At 31.7% G+C, this 19,544-nt stretch overlaps 1 protein-coding gene across 19 annotated transcripts in view; it reads left to right on the top strand.

Moving 5' to 3' along the window:
- LOC119080713 (RNA binding protein fox-1 homolog 2-like) overlaps window positions 1-19,544 on the top strand; it is a 152,214-nt gene that overhangs the window by 113,656 nt on the left and 19,014 nt on the right. For 9 of the 19 annotated variants that reach the window (XR_005088370.1, XM_037189196.1, XM_037189180.1 and 6 more), the window contains 4 exons: window positions 2,714-2,806; window positions 13,285-13,339; window positions 14,241-14,282; window positions 18,649-18,669. Coding sequence is in view for 18 of the 19 variants with exons in the window: in XM_037189196.1 (XP_037045091.1) it covers window positions 2,714-2,806; window positions 13,285-13,339; window positions 14,241-14,282; window positions 18,649-18,669 (211 nt within the window). In the remaining variant the exon portion in view is untranslated. The remainder of the gene's footprint in view (window positions 1-2,713; window positions 2,807-13,284; window positions 13,340-14,240; window positions 14,283-18,648; window positions 18,670-19,544) is intronic. The other 10 variants (XM_037189186.1, XM_037189184.1, XM_037189188.1 and 7 more) reach the window with 5 other exon arrangements.

The following is a 19,544-nucleotide window of genomic DNA, read 5'->3' as shown; positions in this document are numbered from 1 at the left end:
GTAATAGCGTGTACCATAAATGCGCCTCTACTTTAACTTCATCTGTCCTATCTGTTTCAATTATTGAATGCAATTTTCTATCGACACGTCTGATAAAGACAAACCACTATACAATATTTAAATGCACACCTTCGACGTTTAAACTAGCTGTGATAGTTTTGTGGCTCTCTGTGGCTCAGCACGTCTTCGCTACAACAGTGATTAATAAACACATACATAGCTAGGGAAGATAAATAAATTATTTTTGGACAACAGAACGCAGATATCAATTTTGTTCCGTATGGTAGATCTTTATAAGAATTTCATAAATGCATTTTCTGTATTATAATACACTTTTTGGATTGGATTTTTTATTTTGATTTGAGGACCATTTAAGCAAACCGAAACGTATGAACTTTGTCGATTTACATTTGTATGTTAGTAATACCAACATTTTTCCAATTAATATTACTTGTACGTTTGGATATGGAATCATGGCAAATTTGATTTTCATTTTTATTTTAAATAATTTTAAATTTTTTCCGTTCGAGTTTGTACATACAACGCAAAGAAAAGAAAGTAATGAAAAAAGAAAACAAAAAACTAAAAAACGTTTGTGTCCATTATTCGTTTGTTCTAAATTATTTTTCTTTTTTAATTTTAATTATTAACTAAATTAATATCCGTGAATTTTGTAATGCATTTTTACTTGAACATATACATATATATCGTGGTGTTTTTATAAAAGTCTTATGAATTTTTTGATTTGATTTTATTTTGGGCATATCAATTCCCTTAATTTTTCTTTCTTTCTTTGATCAAGACCGAGTAGAATGCAAATTATTTTTCATTTTTTTTATCTATTTAAAATTACCTAGTTAATGAAATGCAACAAGTAAATTGATATATTTGAAACGAAAACATACTTCATTTTAGTGACACTGTTGCTGATTTTATTATATGAATTTAAATGGTTTGAGTACTGTGCTGTATCCGTTCATTTACAATTTTTCTTTTGTTTTTTTTTTTTTTTTAACAATTTATTTGAATTGGAAATGTATATCTCTAAGTAAACAATTCGATAAAAATGGGAAAATTTTGATTTATTTTTTTGTTTGTTTTTATATTACTTCGTGTTAGTTTTTTGTTTTACAATATAAAAAAAATGGAAATAAGATTCGTGTTTTCACACGGCTTTTTATTTAGATAAAGAAACACCTTGATGTATTTTGGATTGGTTTTATATCTGTAACACAAATTAGTTTTTATCTTTTTTTTTCTATTAATTTAATTTTCCTCAAAGTGCCATGAAAGTTTTATCAGATAAATAGAATTTCCATAATAAATTCTTTCGAATTTCAAAATAGAGAATAGAGATTTTTAGGGTATATAGATAGTCATTTTTAAACACTTGTATATTACGCTTCCACCACTAAAAGTAAAATTCGTGCGGATTGAAGTTTGCTTTTTAAAAATGTGTAATGCCGAGAGCAGCAATTCTGCCATGAGCTTTAAGTTAAAAATCTTTGTCCTTCGATCTGCCCAAATGATGTACTTACAATAATTTCAATAATTATGAGCTGATTGTGACTGGAGGAGCTGTATACGAAATACAGCTTATTCGTAGTAATTCGATTGAGGTAGTGAAGTTATCTTTCCTTAAAGATTTTTGTATATTTTCAAACGATTCAATATCGACACTTAAGTTGTGTTTCAAATTTAAGCAGGTTAAAGTTTGTACATAATGTTGTACACGAAAAAGACTCCCTTTAGAGTACATCAAAAATTCGTTCTCAGTCTTCAAATCAACAAAATCTTACTAAGTGGTCTGTTTGCTTGCCTCTCACTCCCACTTATGGTGACAGTTTCGTCTAGGCATGTACACAAAACAAGCGAGTTCTTAATTATTATATCTTTCGGCCACGTCCACCAGCAGTTATAAAAAATTTGTTTGTTGAGACATGGACTGGCTACCCAGAGTCGTCTTTACAAAGGAAAAATTCTTGTGAAAAATGTGAAAAAAAATTCTGAATTTTTCGGACCTACACTCGCTCAATTTTGAAAATCGACATAATATTATTTTCTGTTTCGTGGTTTACTGGTTTTTTGTGAATTTTGCATGTATTTTTATATGGAGAAATCAGAAACTCAAGTAAAACACAGTAACAAAAAATGTGTCGGTTTTCAAAATTCCGTGTGTGTGGCACACCGCGTTCATTTTTTTAAGGTATGGGCGTATGGTACGCAGGGTTTACCCGATCTGCCCATGTGTCTATTACGAGTTGGGGGTTTACGCAGATTGAAATTTCGTACTTCCCATTGAAATCTGATTAAATTAATTGATAGGTTGCGCGATACTTTTAGTACTTTTAGTGGTTCAATTCTTTCGATGATGTAAGGTCGTTTCACTAAAATGGTGAGGACAATAAAACTTACCCAAACAAACTTTGATATTTCATTTGACTGACTTAAATAAATAATTCTCACTAGAAAAATCAATATTTTCTTATAAATAAAGTGATTTTTCGTTATATTTTTCACTTAGCTGACTAAATGATAACAATAAAATATTCATTTTATCAAAATGAAGAAGAAGAAGAAGTAAACAAAGATTTTAAAATTATTTTTTTTTATTTCTTTAAACTTATAAAATATAAATAATATTTTTTGTTGCACGTTGTTTTTGAGCGGACGCTGTTTTTTAATGCATGTTTCTTGTTTTGTCTGCATGTAGGGGTTCGGGTTTGTAACATTCGCAAATAGTAGCGATGCGGAGCGAGCACGCGAACGTCTTCACGGCACTGTGGTTGAAGGGCGCAAGATTGAGGTTTGCATGAATACATTTTTTTATTACTTATATATTTATATATTTATATACATACAAGATGAACTTTTTATTTTATTTATTTTTCATTTAAAATTACCTCTTTAAAATAAAAAAAAATAAAAAAGTTAAAACAAAACCAGAACCGAAAACAAACTATCCCAATTCATCCAATAATTCCCAACCATCACTTCAATCCATTTTTTAAATTATTATTTTGTCCTACTTAAAATTTAATTAAACTAACCGAATCATTTGAGTTGGCAGCACTGTTGTATTGTTTATTTTTGTGCCAATACACCACACTACCTTTAATATTTTTTTTTTACCTACTTTATCGCAAAGAGTCAGTTCGTGAAAAGATTGTGCGATTGAAAACACACATATTTCAGTTATTTCATATCTAGGTGTTCAATTGACAAAAGCTCAGTCTGTGCAGTTCTTCATAATAAAAAACTGAATTTCATGTCGAGTGCAGTAGTGTTGAAAGAAAGTTCTTGAATTAAATTTACATTTTTAGAAAATTGTCTCCAAGGATATCGTTCCATAAGATCGTGTGTGAATGTCGACGGAATCGCATTGATGTTTCACAAACTCACTCTGAAGATTTCCATTTTCTAGTTTTTCCTGTTCGCTTGATTTTGGGTAGAGAAAAATCGTATTTTGTTTTTGTACATTTTCTATCGTCACCTTGTGCTCAATATATCGTTTTTCCTATTTTGTTTTATTTATAATTTTCGACGCTTTTTTTTAATTACTATAAATATGTAATCGTTATTCATCTCCAATTGAATGTGTTGATTAAATGCCACTTAAATTCCGAACATATCACATACATAATCCCAGCTATAATTCCCGATATCCACCCGACAATAATAACCAAATCATTAATAAATTGCTATACAATAGCTTCAATTCTAATTCGTTATTTTTGTTATATTGATAAGGTTTGATTAGAGAATAGAATTAAAATTAATCCTATAATGAGCTAGAGATAAGTTGAACCATTACTGCGTGGACATTTGGTATAATGAAAGAATATTATGCCAGGTATACAGCAGTAGAGTATTAGTCGATAATTCTAAGCTAATTAGGTGTAAGACTCTATTTATTATAATTTTTTTTTAATTAGTGTTCGATCATTATACGGTTATATAAAACACTCACAGACTGACCGACTCAAAGGGGGTATGGATAGATGCACTTAAAAATGACGAATGAAAATGTTGTTTGAAGACGGTTTTATATGTATTCACATCTAGTACTTTATCGTCCGGTGATCATTTGAGTTTTCAAAGATTTATATTTATCGGTCGTGTGATTTCTTATTTTCTTATTGTGGAAAATCTCACGCTTTCATTCCCGGTTACAAATGGCAAGCGTACATCTTTTGTTGTAAGTATCCCTTAGTATTTGATAGACAATCTTTTACTTCATTTATACATTCAAGAATCACTCACTTTTGTCGACATTGTCGATAATATATGACTATCTGCTTCTAAAAGGTGGATCGTTGTGTGACTGGGTATTTGTTACCGTCTTCTTTCATCAATCAGTTTTGATACACTGCGAAAGAAATGCCTCCTATTAAATTCAAAATCGTTCTCGCACACGCGAAACAGAACCCATGACCACTTTCAGATGAAAGGTTAATTTTCAATCATTATGAGAAGAGGCGATTAGTCCATTTAATTTGCAAGCCAATTTATATTCAAAAATCAAAGCCGTTTTCAAAAAGAAAAAAATTATTTCGATTAACCATGGCAATTTCCAAACCCTTGTACCATTATATATTGTATAATCGATCGAACATCATGGAATAACAAATTTTATCCTTTATTACATCTCTAATTTAGCGTCAAAACGAACTTTATTCGAAAATATGCGCACACAAAATGAGACCGTTTCAATTATTTTTATTTTAAACGAGAAAAAGGCAAATATTCGAAAACATTTTATTATGTGTGGGTGTATAGACACGTTCGATTCAGTGTGCTAAATATTCGTCCTACCAACAGACAGTAAACACACAAAATTAACGAGTTAATTTTCAACTATGAACTCATGATGTGATGATGATGGGTAATCAGTGAGAGGTAAGAAGTGACAATTTGGGAACGATAGTTTTTTTTATTCAATTTTTTTTTATGACTAAAACTTAATTAATAAGTCTGTAACAAAAGTTGATTCGCAATTATTTTAAGATATTTTGAATGATTTTAAAGAGAAGTTTTGAAGTTAGAATCGAATTTTTCTAAGGAATATTTTTGCCTTGATGAATTGTCCGTTAATGATACGAAATTTTTGAGTTTTTGTCTGGGGAAAAAAGGACGTCCTTGAATTTCTCATGTTATAGGAAAAAAGACACTGCACCCACTACATCTTCAAGATAACGTAGCACTCAAATTAAAAGTCTCAATTTACAGGTTTTTAGTGCAATACTTATTCAAATTATTCACTATTATTAACAGCGACTACGGCATTTACAATTTTCGTTTGTCTCCCGGTTTTGTAACAATTAGAGGCCGGCTGCTGCATTTAATTCGAGAAGAACAACCATTGGAGACCAATAGTTAGGGGACTCTTACTCTTTTGATCCATTTCGCAACACTCCCGCATTGAACTGCGATATTTATGCGTTGCAATCTTTTGATTTAACTTGATTCATATAAATTATAGTCCAGCGAATGAAACTATTATTCTCAATTAGTTTCGCACGGACGTTCTGCAATACAAAATAACGTTAACCGGAGTTCATTCTTACTTTTGTCGTCGCTGTCGATAACAAAGCGCTAGTCGTTTCCAATAGAAGAAGTGTAATTTTAAAAAAAATGAAAAAAAGACCCTCATTTACGGACAATTCACAATTTTCATCTGAATGTGATTAGCAAGTTAAGAATTTTGGAATGTGAATAGTTGACTTATAATCCAATATATTTTTTGGCAATGAATGATTGTTGTGTTAGCAAATACTGTTGTGCAGTATTGTAACGTGGGCTGCAAAAGTATATAATAGGAATGACAAATTTAATCACAATCCCCCCGAAAAAATCTTCTAAAATAACGTATTACCCTGACAACACGTTTAATATTACCGTCAAAACGAATGATAAATACTGAAATCTCATGAGTTTTTTTTTTCTTTTCTTAAACGTAACTAAGCTGGTAATAAAAATCCATTTTAAAACGCGAAAGAAACGACAATTGTGTGCGTTAAGGTTTCATTTGCACAAAATGTTTTGTCATACAAATATTATTATTTACAAGAGCACGGCGGAATTCAATTTTTTATTGTCGGTCGCTTTTTTCTTGTGGCACCTTCTCACGTAAATGTGAATACTGCTATATAACTAAGTATATTTCCATGCAGCGTGCCAATGCTGCGAAGAAATTGCGTACTGTGCATTTTAATTACGGTCTCCTTCAACCTAAATTGAATACAGGTGAAGTCAACGGGGTAACATTATAAACGTTTTTAATTTAGTTTCCTAAAAGACAATGGTCCGCTTTGTTAGCATTAGGATGATTTTGAGAGGTGTTAACTGCAGACTAAGTGAGTTATTCATCCTCTTTCCGTTCAAAAAATATTGTTCTTTTACTCAAATACTATACTCGGTGGATAGAAACTAATAAAAATTTCTTAAATTCATTTGACGTCACTGATCTGAATCATCATCGACATTACAAGTCAAAATAACTTTCTTTAAAACAATTTAACGACACTGAACACTGAACAGCTATAATAATCTATTTCCAGATGCTATGAGGTGTGCAACTCATAATTAATTAGCTTGAAATTCGAATTTACTCTTTTAATAAACAACGACATACAAAACCAGAGCGTAAATGAATTACATATCGTTGTATTTTCGCTTAATTTTCCAACTTAATCCACAGAGAATTGAATTATTGAGATACATTTTGCAGACGTGGTGATGGCGATCGCACGTAGCAAAAATTTAGATAGACGAATTAAAAATAACGGTTCCATTCTCGACGCCGTTCTAACTTCTTATCTGAAGGAAATTTACTTGAATGTAAACAATTTTGCAGATGTGCATCTGTAACGTTCCACACCAATAATTTTGAGTTGCTGTAACAATTCAGTTACAATTTCTACAAACAATAACCAGAGATTTTGATTTTCTTGAAAATATAAATTTTCAATTGTAATTCCACAGACGATATAAATCTGTAAATTGTTTTCCATTGAAAATCGATTCTATTATCACGGTGCTGTCAACCGTGGCATAAAGAAAATCAAAAGTTATTTTTTTTCCTGATTAATTAAAAAATATTCCCAATGCGCAATAAAAACGAATTGATTCATGATATTCAGCAAAAATGCTGGACAGACAATATTTTCATCGACAACATGAATTGAAAATGAACAAAATTTGATTTTTCATTTCAAAATTTGTTTTTCTTTAAATTTATTAATCAAACAAGAGCTGTGCACAAGTTCAGCATCAGCAAAATGTTCGTGTTGCCTGATACGGCTATATATATTTTGGTAAAATTTGTAAAGGACGTGGTTCTGGGAATTAAAATAACATAATTTCCATCCAAATCAAATTAAATAATCAACAACGTTATTACGGTATACAGTGTACTCTCGGAACTAAATACCAAACGAGATAAAATAGAGTTTTCGCTCGTACCTCCATGCATTTTATATTATTTTTCATTTGTGAATTTTGTTACGTTTCGCCCGGGTTACATGGGCGAGTCATTACGGAAAATTTGCAACATTATCTGTTGTTTTGCTAGATAGAAACTTCTACTTTTCCAAATATATACAACACTGAATTTCTGTTCAAAATAAATAATTAAAACGATTTAATCAAATTATCTGCAATGGTTTCGTTTATAACGGCTACACACTGTTAAAGCTCTTAATTTTACAACACATATACATTTTGGTCATGCGAAATGTTTGTTGCACCAAAAGCTATTTAAATGATTGTTCATGTGAACGTTTCTGTTTGGCTTTATTGTGTCAGTGATTAAACGTTTGGTCTATCAACGGCATTTTGATACTAAAACAGATGCTAAAAGCTTCGGTAGTTAATTGCATCGTACCACCGACATGCTTCAGACGTGTGCCGTGAATCCGAATAAATGTATGTTCAATTAGTAGTTGTCGTACGGCTGCTACGTTTCCTTAAAATTAAACTTCTGATGGAAAATACAGAGGAAGCACACACTGTTCATTTATGTAAATTTTGCCTCAGCCAGCAGTGAAATCAAAAGCAAACCCTAAATTTCTCAACGTCTGAGATACACAACAGACGTGTTTGAGCCTTGTAGGTATATCATTTTTCTGAAAACATTCAGTCGTTTTTTCAATGGTTTAGTTTATCTGTGTGCTTCTTTGATGTTAAATTAATGCTCAATGTATTCGAACGTCAACAACTTTTCCGTAAAACATTCCATTGACCTTTCCAGTTCGCATAAGTATCATTTATGGATGTGATGTCACCATATAATAATTACGACGCTTTATTGTAGAAAAAAAGCTGAATCCCCATTTGCGAAATCATTCAGCCATTATCGGATGCTACTATTGATTGAATGTAGTGTCAGTTAATGTGTTAAACGAAAATAGAAACTTTCCGTTTTGTTTCTCTCATTCGATTGGAAAGCTAAACAATGAGAAAACACTTCGATTTCTCTTGAGTAGTAATTTGCCTCGCTCAAAATGATTGATGATTTCTAATGGAAGGAAAATTATCCTCAATTTTCTTTTTTCCAGTTTTTTTTTTCTCTCGTTGTTGTTGTTGTTTATGTGCCCTTTGTATACTGTCTATACACATTCGACGTTCCATCTTTTTAATCCTGTAAACTTAGCCCAAACAATAGAAATAATCTTGAAAAGTACTTTTGTTCTTCTGACTTACGCAACTCTGTGATACAACAATACAGAAACCGTTCGGGTGAAAAAGTAGACAAAAAATTTTCTTCTTTATTTTAAGAACCTATCTCTGACACATTATTGTTGTACAGCTGACGAAGCTATCAAAGTTATTGAAAATTACTTTTGTGTATACGTCCTAAAAGCTCGAAAATTCGGTTTCAACAAAAAGAAAAAAAAGAAAACTTATCACTCACACAATCGGAAGGCCCTGAATTTAAAAGTTAATTCACCATTTCTTTATATCATCCCCTCCACACCATACAGTATCAAAAAGAAGACATCAATGACGACATATTCTCAACAAATAATTGCTTTTACTTTTAAGAGCTAACGCACCCACACAATAGTACCAATCCTACAATTTCGATGATATAATGGAACAGGGAAAAAAAAGCTTTCAACCAACGAAGAGAGCGAGATTTCATTGTCTGTTATTTATAATGATAGTGTCACATTTCAATACGTTTCATGTTTGTTTTGGGGTGCTTATGTTAATATGTTTACGGTTTTTAACTTCATGACTTTGTCGAATAAATATTAAATTACAGCATACACAGTGTGTGCGCTTCAGTGTTTTAATCCTGACATTTAGTTCCACACAATTAAATCGAGCGATTGGAATGAGGGTATTATAACTGCCGGTGTTGATTTCAGTAATTTTTATTCACAGCTTACCACATTTTGAGTTAATTTTAATTCTAATTGTTGTCGGTTGCAAAGAACAATCGCTGAGGTTTGTCATTTGAATTGTGCATAATATAAGAACATAGATTATCTAATCTAATTCGGCCCTGTAATTTAAAGTGAAATCGTGGGTCTACGCGGAACAATTAGACTTTTAGAGCTGAGCCATTTTGCTCTATTTGAAAATTACACATCAGCGACTCTTAAAGTTGAACTAGCTTCTTGGAGGAACAATCAAAAATAATTGGCTTATGGTGTCTTAAGTATATTTACCAAAGATAAAAAATTGTGAACTTTTCACATTTATTAGTCCTAAAACAATTAAAATGATTGATATCAGAACACTCGGCTACACAGTCGCAGTATATTCATATCCTATGCGACTCTTTTACTCCGACGTGATATGACTTATGATGTACAAATTAAAAAAATTATATTAACTTAGATGCGCACTTGTCAATTAAAGCACAATGTGATGATTTTTATGTATTTTACATACATCAGAAATTATTATCGTAGTTTTTTTTTAACAGACAATGAGTGGTTTTGGGTATGGGTAACTATGCATCTCGAATAAAATAATTATTTTTTATTCGAAAAGTTAATTTACATTTTGTCGTGTTTGGTACGTGACCGGCGAACCAAATAATATTTGGAGAATAAAAAAATGAAAAAAAATATTTTTTAAAATATAAATTGAACATAAAAATGATGACTAAACTGAAATTAAAATGCAATTGTTGTTCAGTAGTTTATTGAACGATAATTTCATTCGTCAATTTCCTCGTCAAACGGTCACTTTATTCGAAATTATAAATTAGTGACGATACAGAGGTTTAGTCAAATTATCATTGGGTGGAAACGATTTAATGAACAATGCCATGGAAACAAAAGCTTTGCTACGTGTCTATATTCGGAGGCGCCTGCTATATATTCGCAATTTGATGCAGCAAATTTTCACAGCTTAAATTTCATTTTATTTTGTTAATATTTAATTAATTATGAGTTTAGGGTAAACAGTTCAGTCACGAGCCCGCTGCCAGTTACGAACACTGAAAACGAAAATCAAGTCACACAATGTTTGCTTGAAAGAGATAAGATCTGGGGCTAACTAAAATAAAGTCGGCCTGTAACTGACTTGTCTACCCTATAGTCAATGTAATTGAATAAATTTTAATTTTCAACCTTTCATAAACGGCAAGCATATCATCAGTATAATGGTCTGCTACTTCTTTCGATAGGAGTATTTTCAATACATCGACGCATCGCACAAGTTTTTCTTGTAGTTTCTGTAGGTTAAGCTCCACACAAAATTGGTTTAACAAATGAAAATCTAGATTTGTTATTTTAGTATTTCGTTCTTGTTGCAAACGAATGCCTAAGAAAAATTCTTGTGGAACCACAACAAAACTCCCAAATCAGAAAACATGTCGAATTTCTCTCCTTGTAGCTGCACTTCCCAGTTCATTTAATTCTAAACGAATCGGACACTTTGTTGTTGAGTCTAGACGGTCTTAGGTTCAGGTCACTCAAAGCGTTTTATCAATTTGAAAAACAATTCTGATCTCATTTGAAATGTGAATTTAATTCAGCAATTCGTAACCTTTCTTGACTTCAATTTGCAAGAAAACTGAATAAGACATCATGGGATTTTATTTTTCGCGTTTTTCTTATCTGAATCTTCAATAACTTGATGCAGAAAAAAAGACATAAATTTTATTCGCATCTTGTGCACATTAGTCTACTTTGAAAGAATAAAATTTAACACAAGACGTACTCTAATTTGAATAAATTTCTCATTTTCTTTTTTTATTTAATCCACCGAACATGGAAAAAGTGAAAAAATGTTTCTTCATTTAAAGCTGGACCATTTAACGGTGAATGTGTTTCTTTTTATTTGTTCAAACGTTGTTTAAATAAAGAGATAGTCTAAAGTTAAAGAATAAAACGAAATTAAATCAAAAATTATTACTTTCGTAAGCGGGTGTAACCTAGAACACACGCAGATAAAAAACATTTAAAATTTAAATTTCATAATCGCACACAATCATTTATGCGGTCTGTCACATTACATTTAATTTTCATTTCAACTAAACCCAAGGATATTAAGCAATAATTCATTTGGATTTAATGTCGGTTAGTTAGCACCTCTTAAAATGAACCTTAGTGAGAAAACGGAAGAAATTCTGAGTGTTTAGCATAATAATTTAAATTCATTTTCGTATGAAACAAATGCTAAATGTCCGAATCCAACTGAATAACGAGAAAGTAGATATAGTCCTGTACAGTTCTCCTCTACTTCAACCTCTTTTACTGAAAAGAGCCAGCATTTCCTTTTATATGACGAGGGTTTCTGTTGGACTAAAAATGCAGAACATAAAACGAATCCAAATGTTTAATGTTTTGAACGTCCGATTCTTGTTCAAGCAATCTGGGGACTGAGAAAATTGGGTCGAACGTTGACAAGTTAAAAGAGGAGAATATATTTTTCAATTTTTTTATTTAAAAAATAATAATTTCCATAAACTATATGTAAATCGTCGTCGTATTTGACAGTGTTGTAAGATATGTAACAAAGGGACTGTAACGTTAAGCCCGCTTAAAATTTGTGCAGAAATCATACATGAATGACTCCCAAAAATCCCTTATGAAACAGAACAAAATATTTAAATGGAATACTTAATTTTAATACGATTTTTAGCTGTCGACGTATGAGTTTGTGTATAATAAAAAAAAATGTTGAAGAGATTGTGTGCTTGCAATTTTAACAAACGTAATCAAAGTATAAAGCCATCTGGACGACGCATGTTTTTTTTAGCTACCGAAACAACATCCAATTATTTAATTTATAATTTAAAAAAAAAATGAATGAAACTGAGATTATTGTTTTTTCATTAAATTATTCAAGTAGCCAATAAAAAAAGAAATTGTATCAATCTGTTGATAACGAATATGACAGTGGGACGACACATTGAAAATCTATTTGTTACTGCTAAAATGTGCCTTCAAGTATAACAACGTTATATTAACCTTTCAGAAACGGAAAGCGTCTAGTAACAAAACGATTAAATCTGTTACTTCATTTGTGCAAAGTATTTACTAGAATCTAGTACTTCAATATTTTTAATCATAAATTTAACTAATAGATTCCACAATAACCACAGGTTATGACCTATTTTTGTCGTCGCTGTCGATAACAAATGATTAGCCGTTTCTGAAAGGTATTTTGTACAGACATCAAGTTTTATATGTAGAAGAAAAAACAAGTAAAATTCGATTTCTCCACAGATTGGTTCAATGAAAGATGTTTGTTTTTCCAAATTTATATTTTATAGGTCAATACAACGCTGAAAAATGTTTGTAAGCTTTAAAACAATATTGACTATTCAATGTATATTTAAACCGTCTCATTTACCAAATTGTAATTTCTATAAACTAGTAGCAAATGATGAATGAAATTTTGAAGAAGAAACTTTTTTCTCAATAATCTGTCCGCATTTTAATGAAATAATTAAACAATGGCTTCCTATTTGCCGATTGCTGATCCAAAACATATAATTAATGTAAATGTATTGAAATGTGGACACGTTATTGAGAAATACATTTACATGACTGACTTAAGGTTATGTCCAATAAGATTTAAATTTCGCGCAATTATTTCTCAACAAAATCGGAAAATTACAAGCTTTCGTGATCGTTTTTTTTTAAATTTAACAAAAACACGAAGAACATTCAAACCTTAATCAGTTCATGTTAGGATTAACATAGACTTAATGTTGGGAATCAGATAGGATAAGAATAAAAATAAATACATTTCAATTGCAAAGTACTTGAACAATAAACTAATCAAAAATTAATTTTTTCCTATCCACGAATCTAGGTTAATAATGCAACAGCACGTGTTCAAACGAAGAAAGCACCAGCAGTACCACAAGGTAAGTTTATTTTCTATCATTCGTTTATGATTACAATTTCAATTTATTCTTGAGGTTGAAGTTTGAATTCACGTACCTTTTTGTTTTCTTCTCACCACTGAAAGCCCTAAAAATTTCAAATTTAATTCGTTTCCATTTGAAGCTGCAAAGCCAAATTGTTCTATTTTCCTTATTTTGTGGGGGTCATTGAAAGAAAAGAGTCGTAATTCCACGACTTCTATATACGTCCATTTTTTTCCTTTCAAGTTGTCAAGTATTCGTTGTCTCAGCTATGTACAAATGATGTTCACAAGTGAAATACCAGGAAAGTGACATAATAGAAGCAATTGGGTCGATAACGATGGTACAGAGTACAGCAATAATTGCTCTTTTATTCATTCACTTATGAAAGACATTAGTCAGTTATATCTTCATTAAGATATAAAGAAAAGTGGTGCGGTAAAGTGCAATCATTCGCTTATTCCGGAAGTTGAGATGATTTAATTGTTGTCGCCACTATTTGAAAAAGTGTTTTTTTTTCTTGATGTCAGTATCCAAAATTTTATGCCTAGCACAAGAGGCCTAGGTGTTCTGGTAACTTACTGAAACTCAATGAAATCCCAACAAGAAAAAAGTTTCAGAAATTTGTTGGTTTGGCTGATGAAACCGACACTTCGTTTTTGCCCTTTTGCTTTTTTCTTGACGAATACTTACTGTTCTGAAGAAAGAACCTCACCAGTAAGTTTCGTAAAAATTTATAGAACAATGTTTTGCAGCTTTATTGAGACAATACCTTTGTCACTTTTTTATCATTTTAAAATCAAATAAAAATGTGAATGTTTTTTAATCCATTCGTTACACCATAAGAAAATATTACAAAAAATATCATTTCCAATTTTTTTTTTTCGTGTTATCGTCACAGTTTGTCTGACAAAAGAGGGTGCCGTTGCGGCTCCAGCTCTGGGTGAGCATTATTTGTTATTTTTACCATAAAATTGAATGCACTTATAACAATCGAATGCAAGAGAAAAACTGATTGTAATATTGATTGTCTTGTACATGTTTTTAGTTTGACAAATGGGATAATTGTGTTGGGAATTTTTGCTGTTAACCGAATATTTTACGTTGAAAATGTTGTTTTGGTTGATCGATTTATTGTTTTTTTAATAGACCTTAAGATTTTAAAGAATGTGGTGGAAATTTCTCATCGAAATATAATTATTTTGTTGATTCTCTATTACTGGAAATTTCCCAGATCCAGGCAATTTTAATAAAAACTTGCGCACAATAAATTTAGGAGATATACCCCGTTCTTTTCTGTAATAGAGACCTAAAAAGTGACTCTAATTGACTCTAGTGACTCTAGTGACTCTTGTTATTGCACATCATGCAAAACACATTTAGGATATTTATGGTAAAAATCGTTTCTTTCTGGCAGTCGGCTGCTATTTCATTAGCCATAAATAACTTTAATTAAGAAAACCACGACAAAATCTTCTCTTGCTGTTTTATCTCAGCCGTACTTTTTATGTAACGATTTTAGAAACATCAAGTTTCATTAATCATTAAATCTTCAAATTATAGCTATGTGGTCAATACAAAATCTTGTACTTCAATTGTTTTGACGCTCATTTGGCAGTAGATCACCACATTTTCTTTCGTTATTGTCGACGTATCGATAACAAAAATTTCTATGCTTAAAGGTTGAGCTTCCGTGGCTATTGCTATGATACTGTATAGTGAACTAAGAAGGAAAGAAATTGATGAGAATTCCAAACGCATGTTTCACTCTATTAACCAAAACAACATTTACCCAACGTATGTTGGGGGTATTTATTGTGAAGGAAGCTGCTTCCTGTTTTGATTTTCAAATTTACAGATGAGAGTAAACGTTGGCTTAATTCTTGCTAATGATGTTGCTTAAGGTATAATCTGCTGTGACTCTTTCAATCCTTGTATTTGTATGACTATGACATTCGAATAGAGCTAAATATCTAGAGAAGATGTAATTTTATAGTAACATTTTGGTGATGGTTAAATTAAAGAATTTTTTGGTTTTTGTGTTGGGTTTATTGAATGATTGGAAAAATGGCATGAAAAGCACTCGTATTATTTTTTTAGATTTTATTGTTTCCCATGTATTCATAATGTGAATTGCATATTTCTTGAATGGTCATACATGAATAGCCAGTTTTTGGTATTGTTTTCCTGTAACTTTATCGCTTACTACACTTGTTATATTTATAATGTATGCGCCTGGTTCTTTTTCACGAATACACCTAACGTTTGCAGGAATCAGGATATAAATTGATGTTAGAAGTTCATCTGAGCCGTTTAATTAAATTTCTTTATGCAACTAACTTCAAGCATGACTGGTACTCTAAATATAGTACTGAAACTTCACAGTATATCAAACAAATTTTTGCACTGTAAAAAAATGTGCGAACATTTTTATACAAAATAGTACTCTATTTGTCAGCTGTCATTTGAAGCACTTTAGCTTGAAGTGCGTTGCTTCATGTCAAATAGTTTTCCCTTCACCTAAATAAAATTTGTAAAACGGTCGTCAATAAAAACCTAATGCTAGTGTTCTTTTCGTGAAGTTTCACACATATCATCTGATTCAACTGAACCACTGGAATCATCAGTCCCATTTTGACTCATAATGCTGTTGATAAAATCCAAATTGTCTATAATTTTGACGAAAACAATTGGATGCTCTTCTGCACATCCTCCTCTACTATACGAATCAAGGCCAATTACTCGATTCGTTTCTGTGTCAATAGCGGGACAACCAGAATCTCCAGGACACGTCTTTCCTTCCACTGGCTTAGCGCAAATTTCGTGCTCTTTAAATTCTTCCGTGTGTCGTTTGGCGCATTCCCGATAAGAAGTAACTGCCATTTTGGCTTGGTATAGGCGCTTGTCTTTGGGATGTTGAGGATTTACGCCCCAACCACTTATTATTATTTTTCTTCCCTCTGGAGTTTCGTCACTTGGAAGAGCCAATGCAATTAAACCCGTATCTTTGCCCAACAGAATTTTGCTTGACAGCCGCAAAATTCCAACGTCATGGTACATCTTACCTTGGTGCCCTTTGAACTCTGGATGGGGATAAACGTCCTCCACATACATTGTCTGTCCATTTTGAAAATCATTATGTTTTGTTGCTCCGACAAGAACGGTAAACCCGTCAGCCACGTGATCTTCTAAGGTTCTACTGTTCCTTGTACCTTCAAATAATAAACAACTAATTTAAAAATCATAAAATTTCGGGATTTTAGAGAAATTACAATGTCCTGCAGTAAGAACGAGAGTTTCTTTTATAATTCCTCCTCCACACTCATGAACGACATCGTCCACGTAGAAAATTTGAGCCATATATGGTGCTTTAGAAATTTTGATTGTGTAGCCATCATAAATTCGGCTCTCTTCAGCAGTTGCAGAATTAGACACCCAAAGCAAAATAACACAACAAATTGCTGTAGACGACTGCATTTTTGATAAATAACTGATGAGTAAACCAGTTATTTTATAGCAATTTATAGCAATTGACAACATAGGCGGCTTCAAATGATTGGCCAATAATTTGGCAATTATTTTGATAGCAAGAAAATATAGGTTCCAAACATATATTTTCCTTTAATGAACAATTACAGAAAGACATTGTAGTTAGAACATGTACTTAACCTTAATTAACTCTATAATCGACACCAATTTTCCTTGTTATTTGATTTGTGGTAATTAGTTGCGATATCAAAATCATTCGTACGAATTTATTATCACATAGGCATTGCTTGAACTTACACTGACAACAGAGAGGTAGACACATTTCGAGCTCAACAGTTTTTTGCTGCAATTACTTCGATGAAAGTTGCGTCAGTGCATAAAATCTGGTTTTTAACTCAATGCCTAAGTGGACCTTTTGCGTATGCGATAGATAATCCATTGGTTATTCATAAAATATGTTCGGTTTACTATCTGAATTGTTTTAATACCCACAGTCTCACCCTTTATCCAGCATTTTTTATACCATCAACACGTAAGATTTTCACAACTTTTACATTGACTCCCATCAGATTAAATTGTCCATTTTTTTTTCTCAATATTTTAAAAGGACAAACATAGCTTTTCAACCGCTCAATGTAAAAGTGCACACAAATTCCAAATAAATATTTTACATTCCAATGGTACACCTGGTTATGCAAATAGTTTACAAAATCCACTCAAACTCAACATAACGAAGTCATACAAATTAACCCCATTGAGTTTTTAGAATTTGTTTTGATGGAAAACTGAAAATATTTACTGTGTACATCCCCTATTCTGACGGTAAATAATTGATGTCAGGCGCGCCTGCGTCGGCACTGTAAAATTGCATTAAAGTTTCTTCGTTCAGGTAAAACATTGTTGTTGTTATGCATCCAGGTACAGCGATGCTGATATCGTTGCTTATTCAATTTTGCACTGTTGTATTGTTGCTCAAATAGGTGATTACATTTTCCAAATTGCTCCGAAATTCAAAACATCCGTTGCATCATTTGATGACCATTTTGATGTCAAAGTTACCCTTTTAAATGTTTTAGTATTTCGTTCAACTTATTTGTCAGCGTCAAATTTACGTTGCTGAACAAATTTACAGCTATTCTAGGTGCATGAAATGGCTAACAACTATAGGTGTGGCTGTGAGACGTGATATAATATTAAATGAGAAATATTTTGACTAATGATAGACGATGAGAAAACGTTTTCATAGTCGGAAGCCGCGTTCACATTGAATGAATGTGGATATTCACGCTTCGTATTTCTTGTAAAAATATTTCTCGTGAAATTATTTTATTCCTCTAGGGAATGACCAGTTGTTGTTATGAATCTCTAGTGAAAATTTAATTTCAAAGCAGGAATCTAAAAACTATGACATTAGAACACAACTCCTCGAGCCAATCTACGACATTCTATATAGCTTCGTTCAATCATAATGAATGTTCATTTCCAAAAAATTGATTTTTTTTTAATCTACAGAAAAAGGTCAAATGACCTGCCTGAATGAGGATGTCATCTCACTTTATTGACAAAAAGCTAACATAAAAAACATTTCTATTGATATGCCGGAGCCAGAGTTCAGTGTAATATTTTTTCTTTATTATAATTCCCTCTGACGTCAATCACAGATGTCGATTGAATTTATCGACAATATTGACCTGTGGATTCTTCCAGCCATACGTAATTCGAATCAAATACGGGCAATTTTATTAAATTATATTCCTTTTATATACCCTATAAAGATACATTGAATACTAAAAAAACATTTCGTCTTTTTTCTGTTTCAGTTTGCGTCCAGTGGCCAGACGGTAAGATATCGGAAAAATTTTTTTTTTATCATTTTCATTAAATTTTGTGTTCAGATTCTTATACATATTGAAAATTGCTCTATAAAAATTTATTTGCACTTTCAATTTGAACAAAAAAAAAAACAAAATGCTAAACTAAAGAAACCAATCCCTGTGACCGGATACATTTTGTACAAAAAAAAATGTTTGTGTCTGGATCTAGTGCGATATAATACACACACTGCAGTTTGTTGTGTTTTTATTTTGTGGAATGTTGGTAATTTGTATGTTTGAATTTGGGGAAATAATCATATTGTAAGTTCAGAAGTAGTTGTTTTTTTGATTCGACATTTCAGATTTTTTTTCTATAATTTTCCTTTTTTTTTGTATTCATTCTGGGTGGACAGCTCATTTTTACGATAAAAAGAATTTTCTCTTTTAATCTACGTCATACGGTTAGGAATAAAAACCGCATTGAACTAGTCAGTTGAACGAACATTATCTGCTTCATTGAATTAAAGTACAAGTCACATCATTGGCAATCAGTTAATTTGATGCTTCGTGCAAAGAATCATAAGTCAGACATTTTACCTTACTACCATCGTGAGTCGTGATTTTCTTCGCTAAGAGACAAATTTATATCACTGTGAAATCATCGTACCATCAATCGATACACGTAATTTGAAATAATGTAATTTCAAACCATTCCTTATAATTCACCGAAGATTACCTTCAAATTATCCATTTCGTTACTCCGATAAAGAAAGTTCAGAATATTTGCTTGGATAAATTCTCCTTCAACATTGACTTTCTCTCGTGCATCGTTATGTTTCGTTGCTAACAAAAATAAATTGACTTTATGGTAATAGACGTATCGCGTTGCCTTGTTCTCCATC

The sequence above is a fragment of the Bradysia coprophila genome, unplaced genomic scaffold (genome assembly GCF_014529535.1).
Source record: "Bradysia coprophila strain Holo2 unplaced genomic scaffold, BU_Bcop_v1 contig_350, whole genome shotgun sequence".
NCBI lineage: Eukaryota > Metazoa > Arthropoda > Insecta > Diptera > Sciaridae > Bradysia > Bradysia coprophila.
This window is presented reverse-complemented; position numbering and strand designations above follow the sequence as displayed.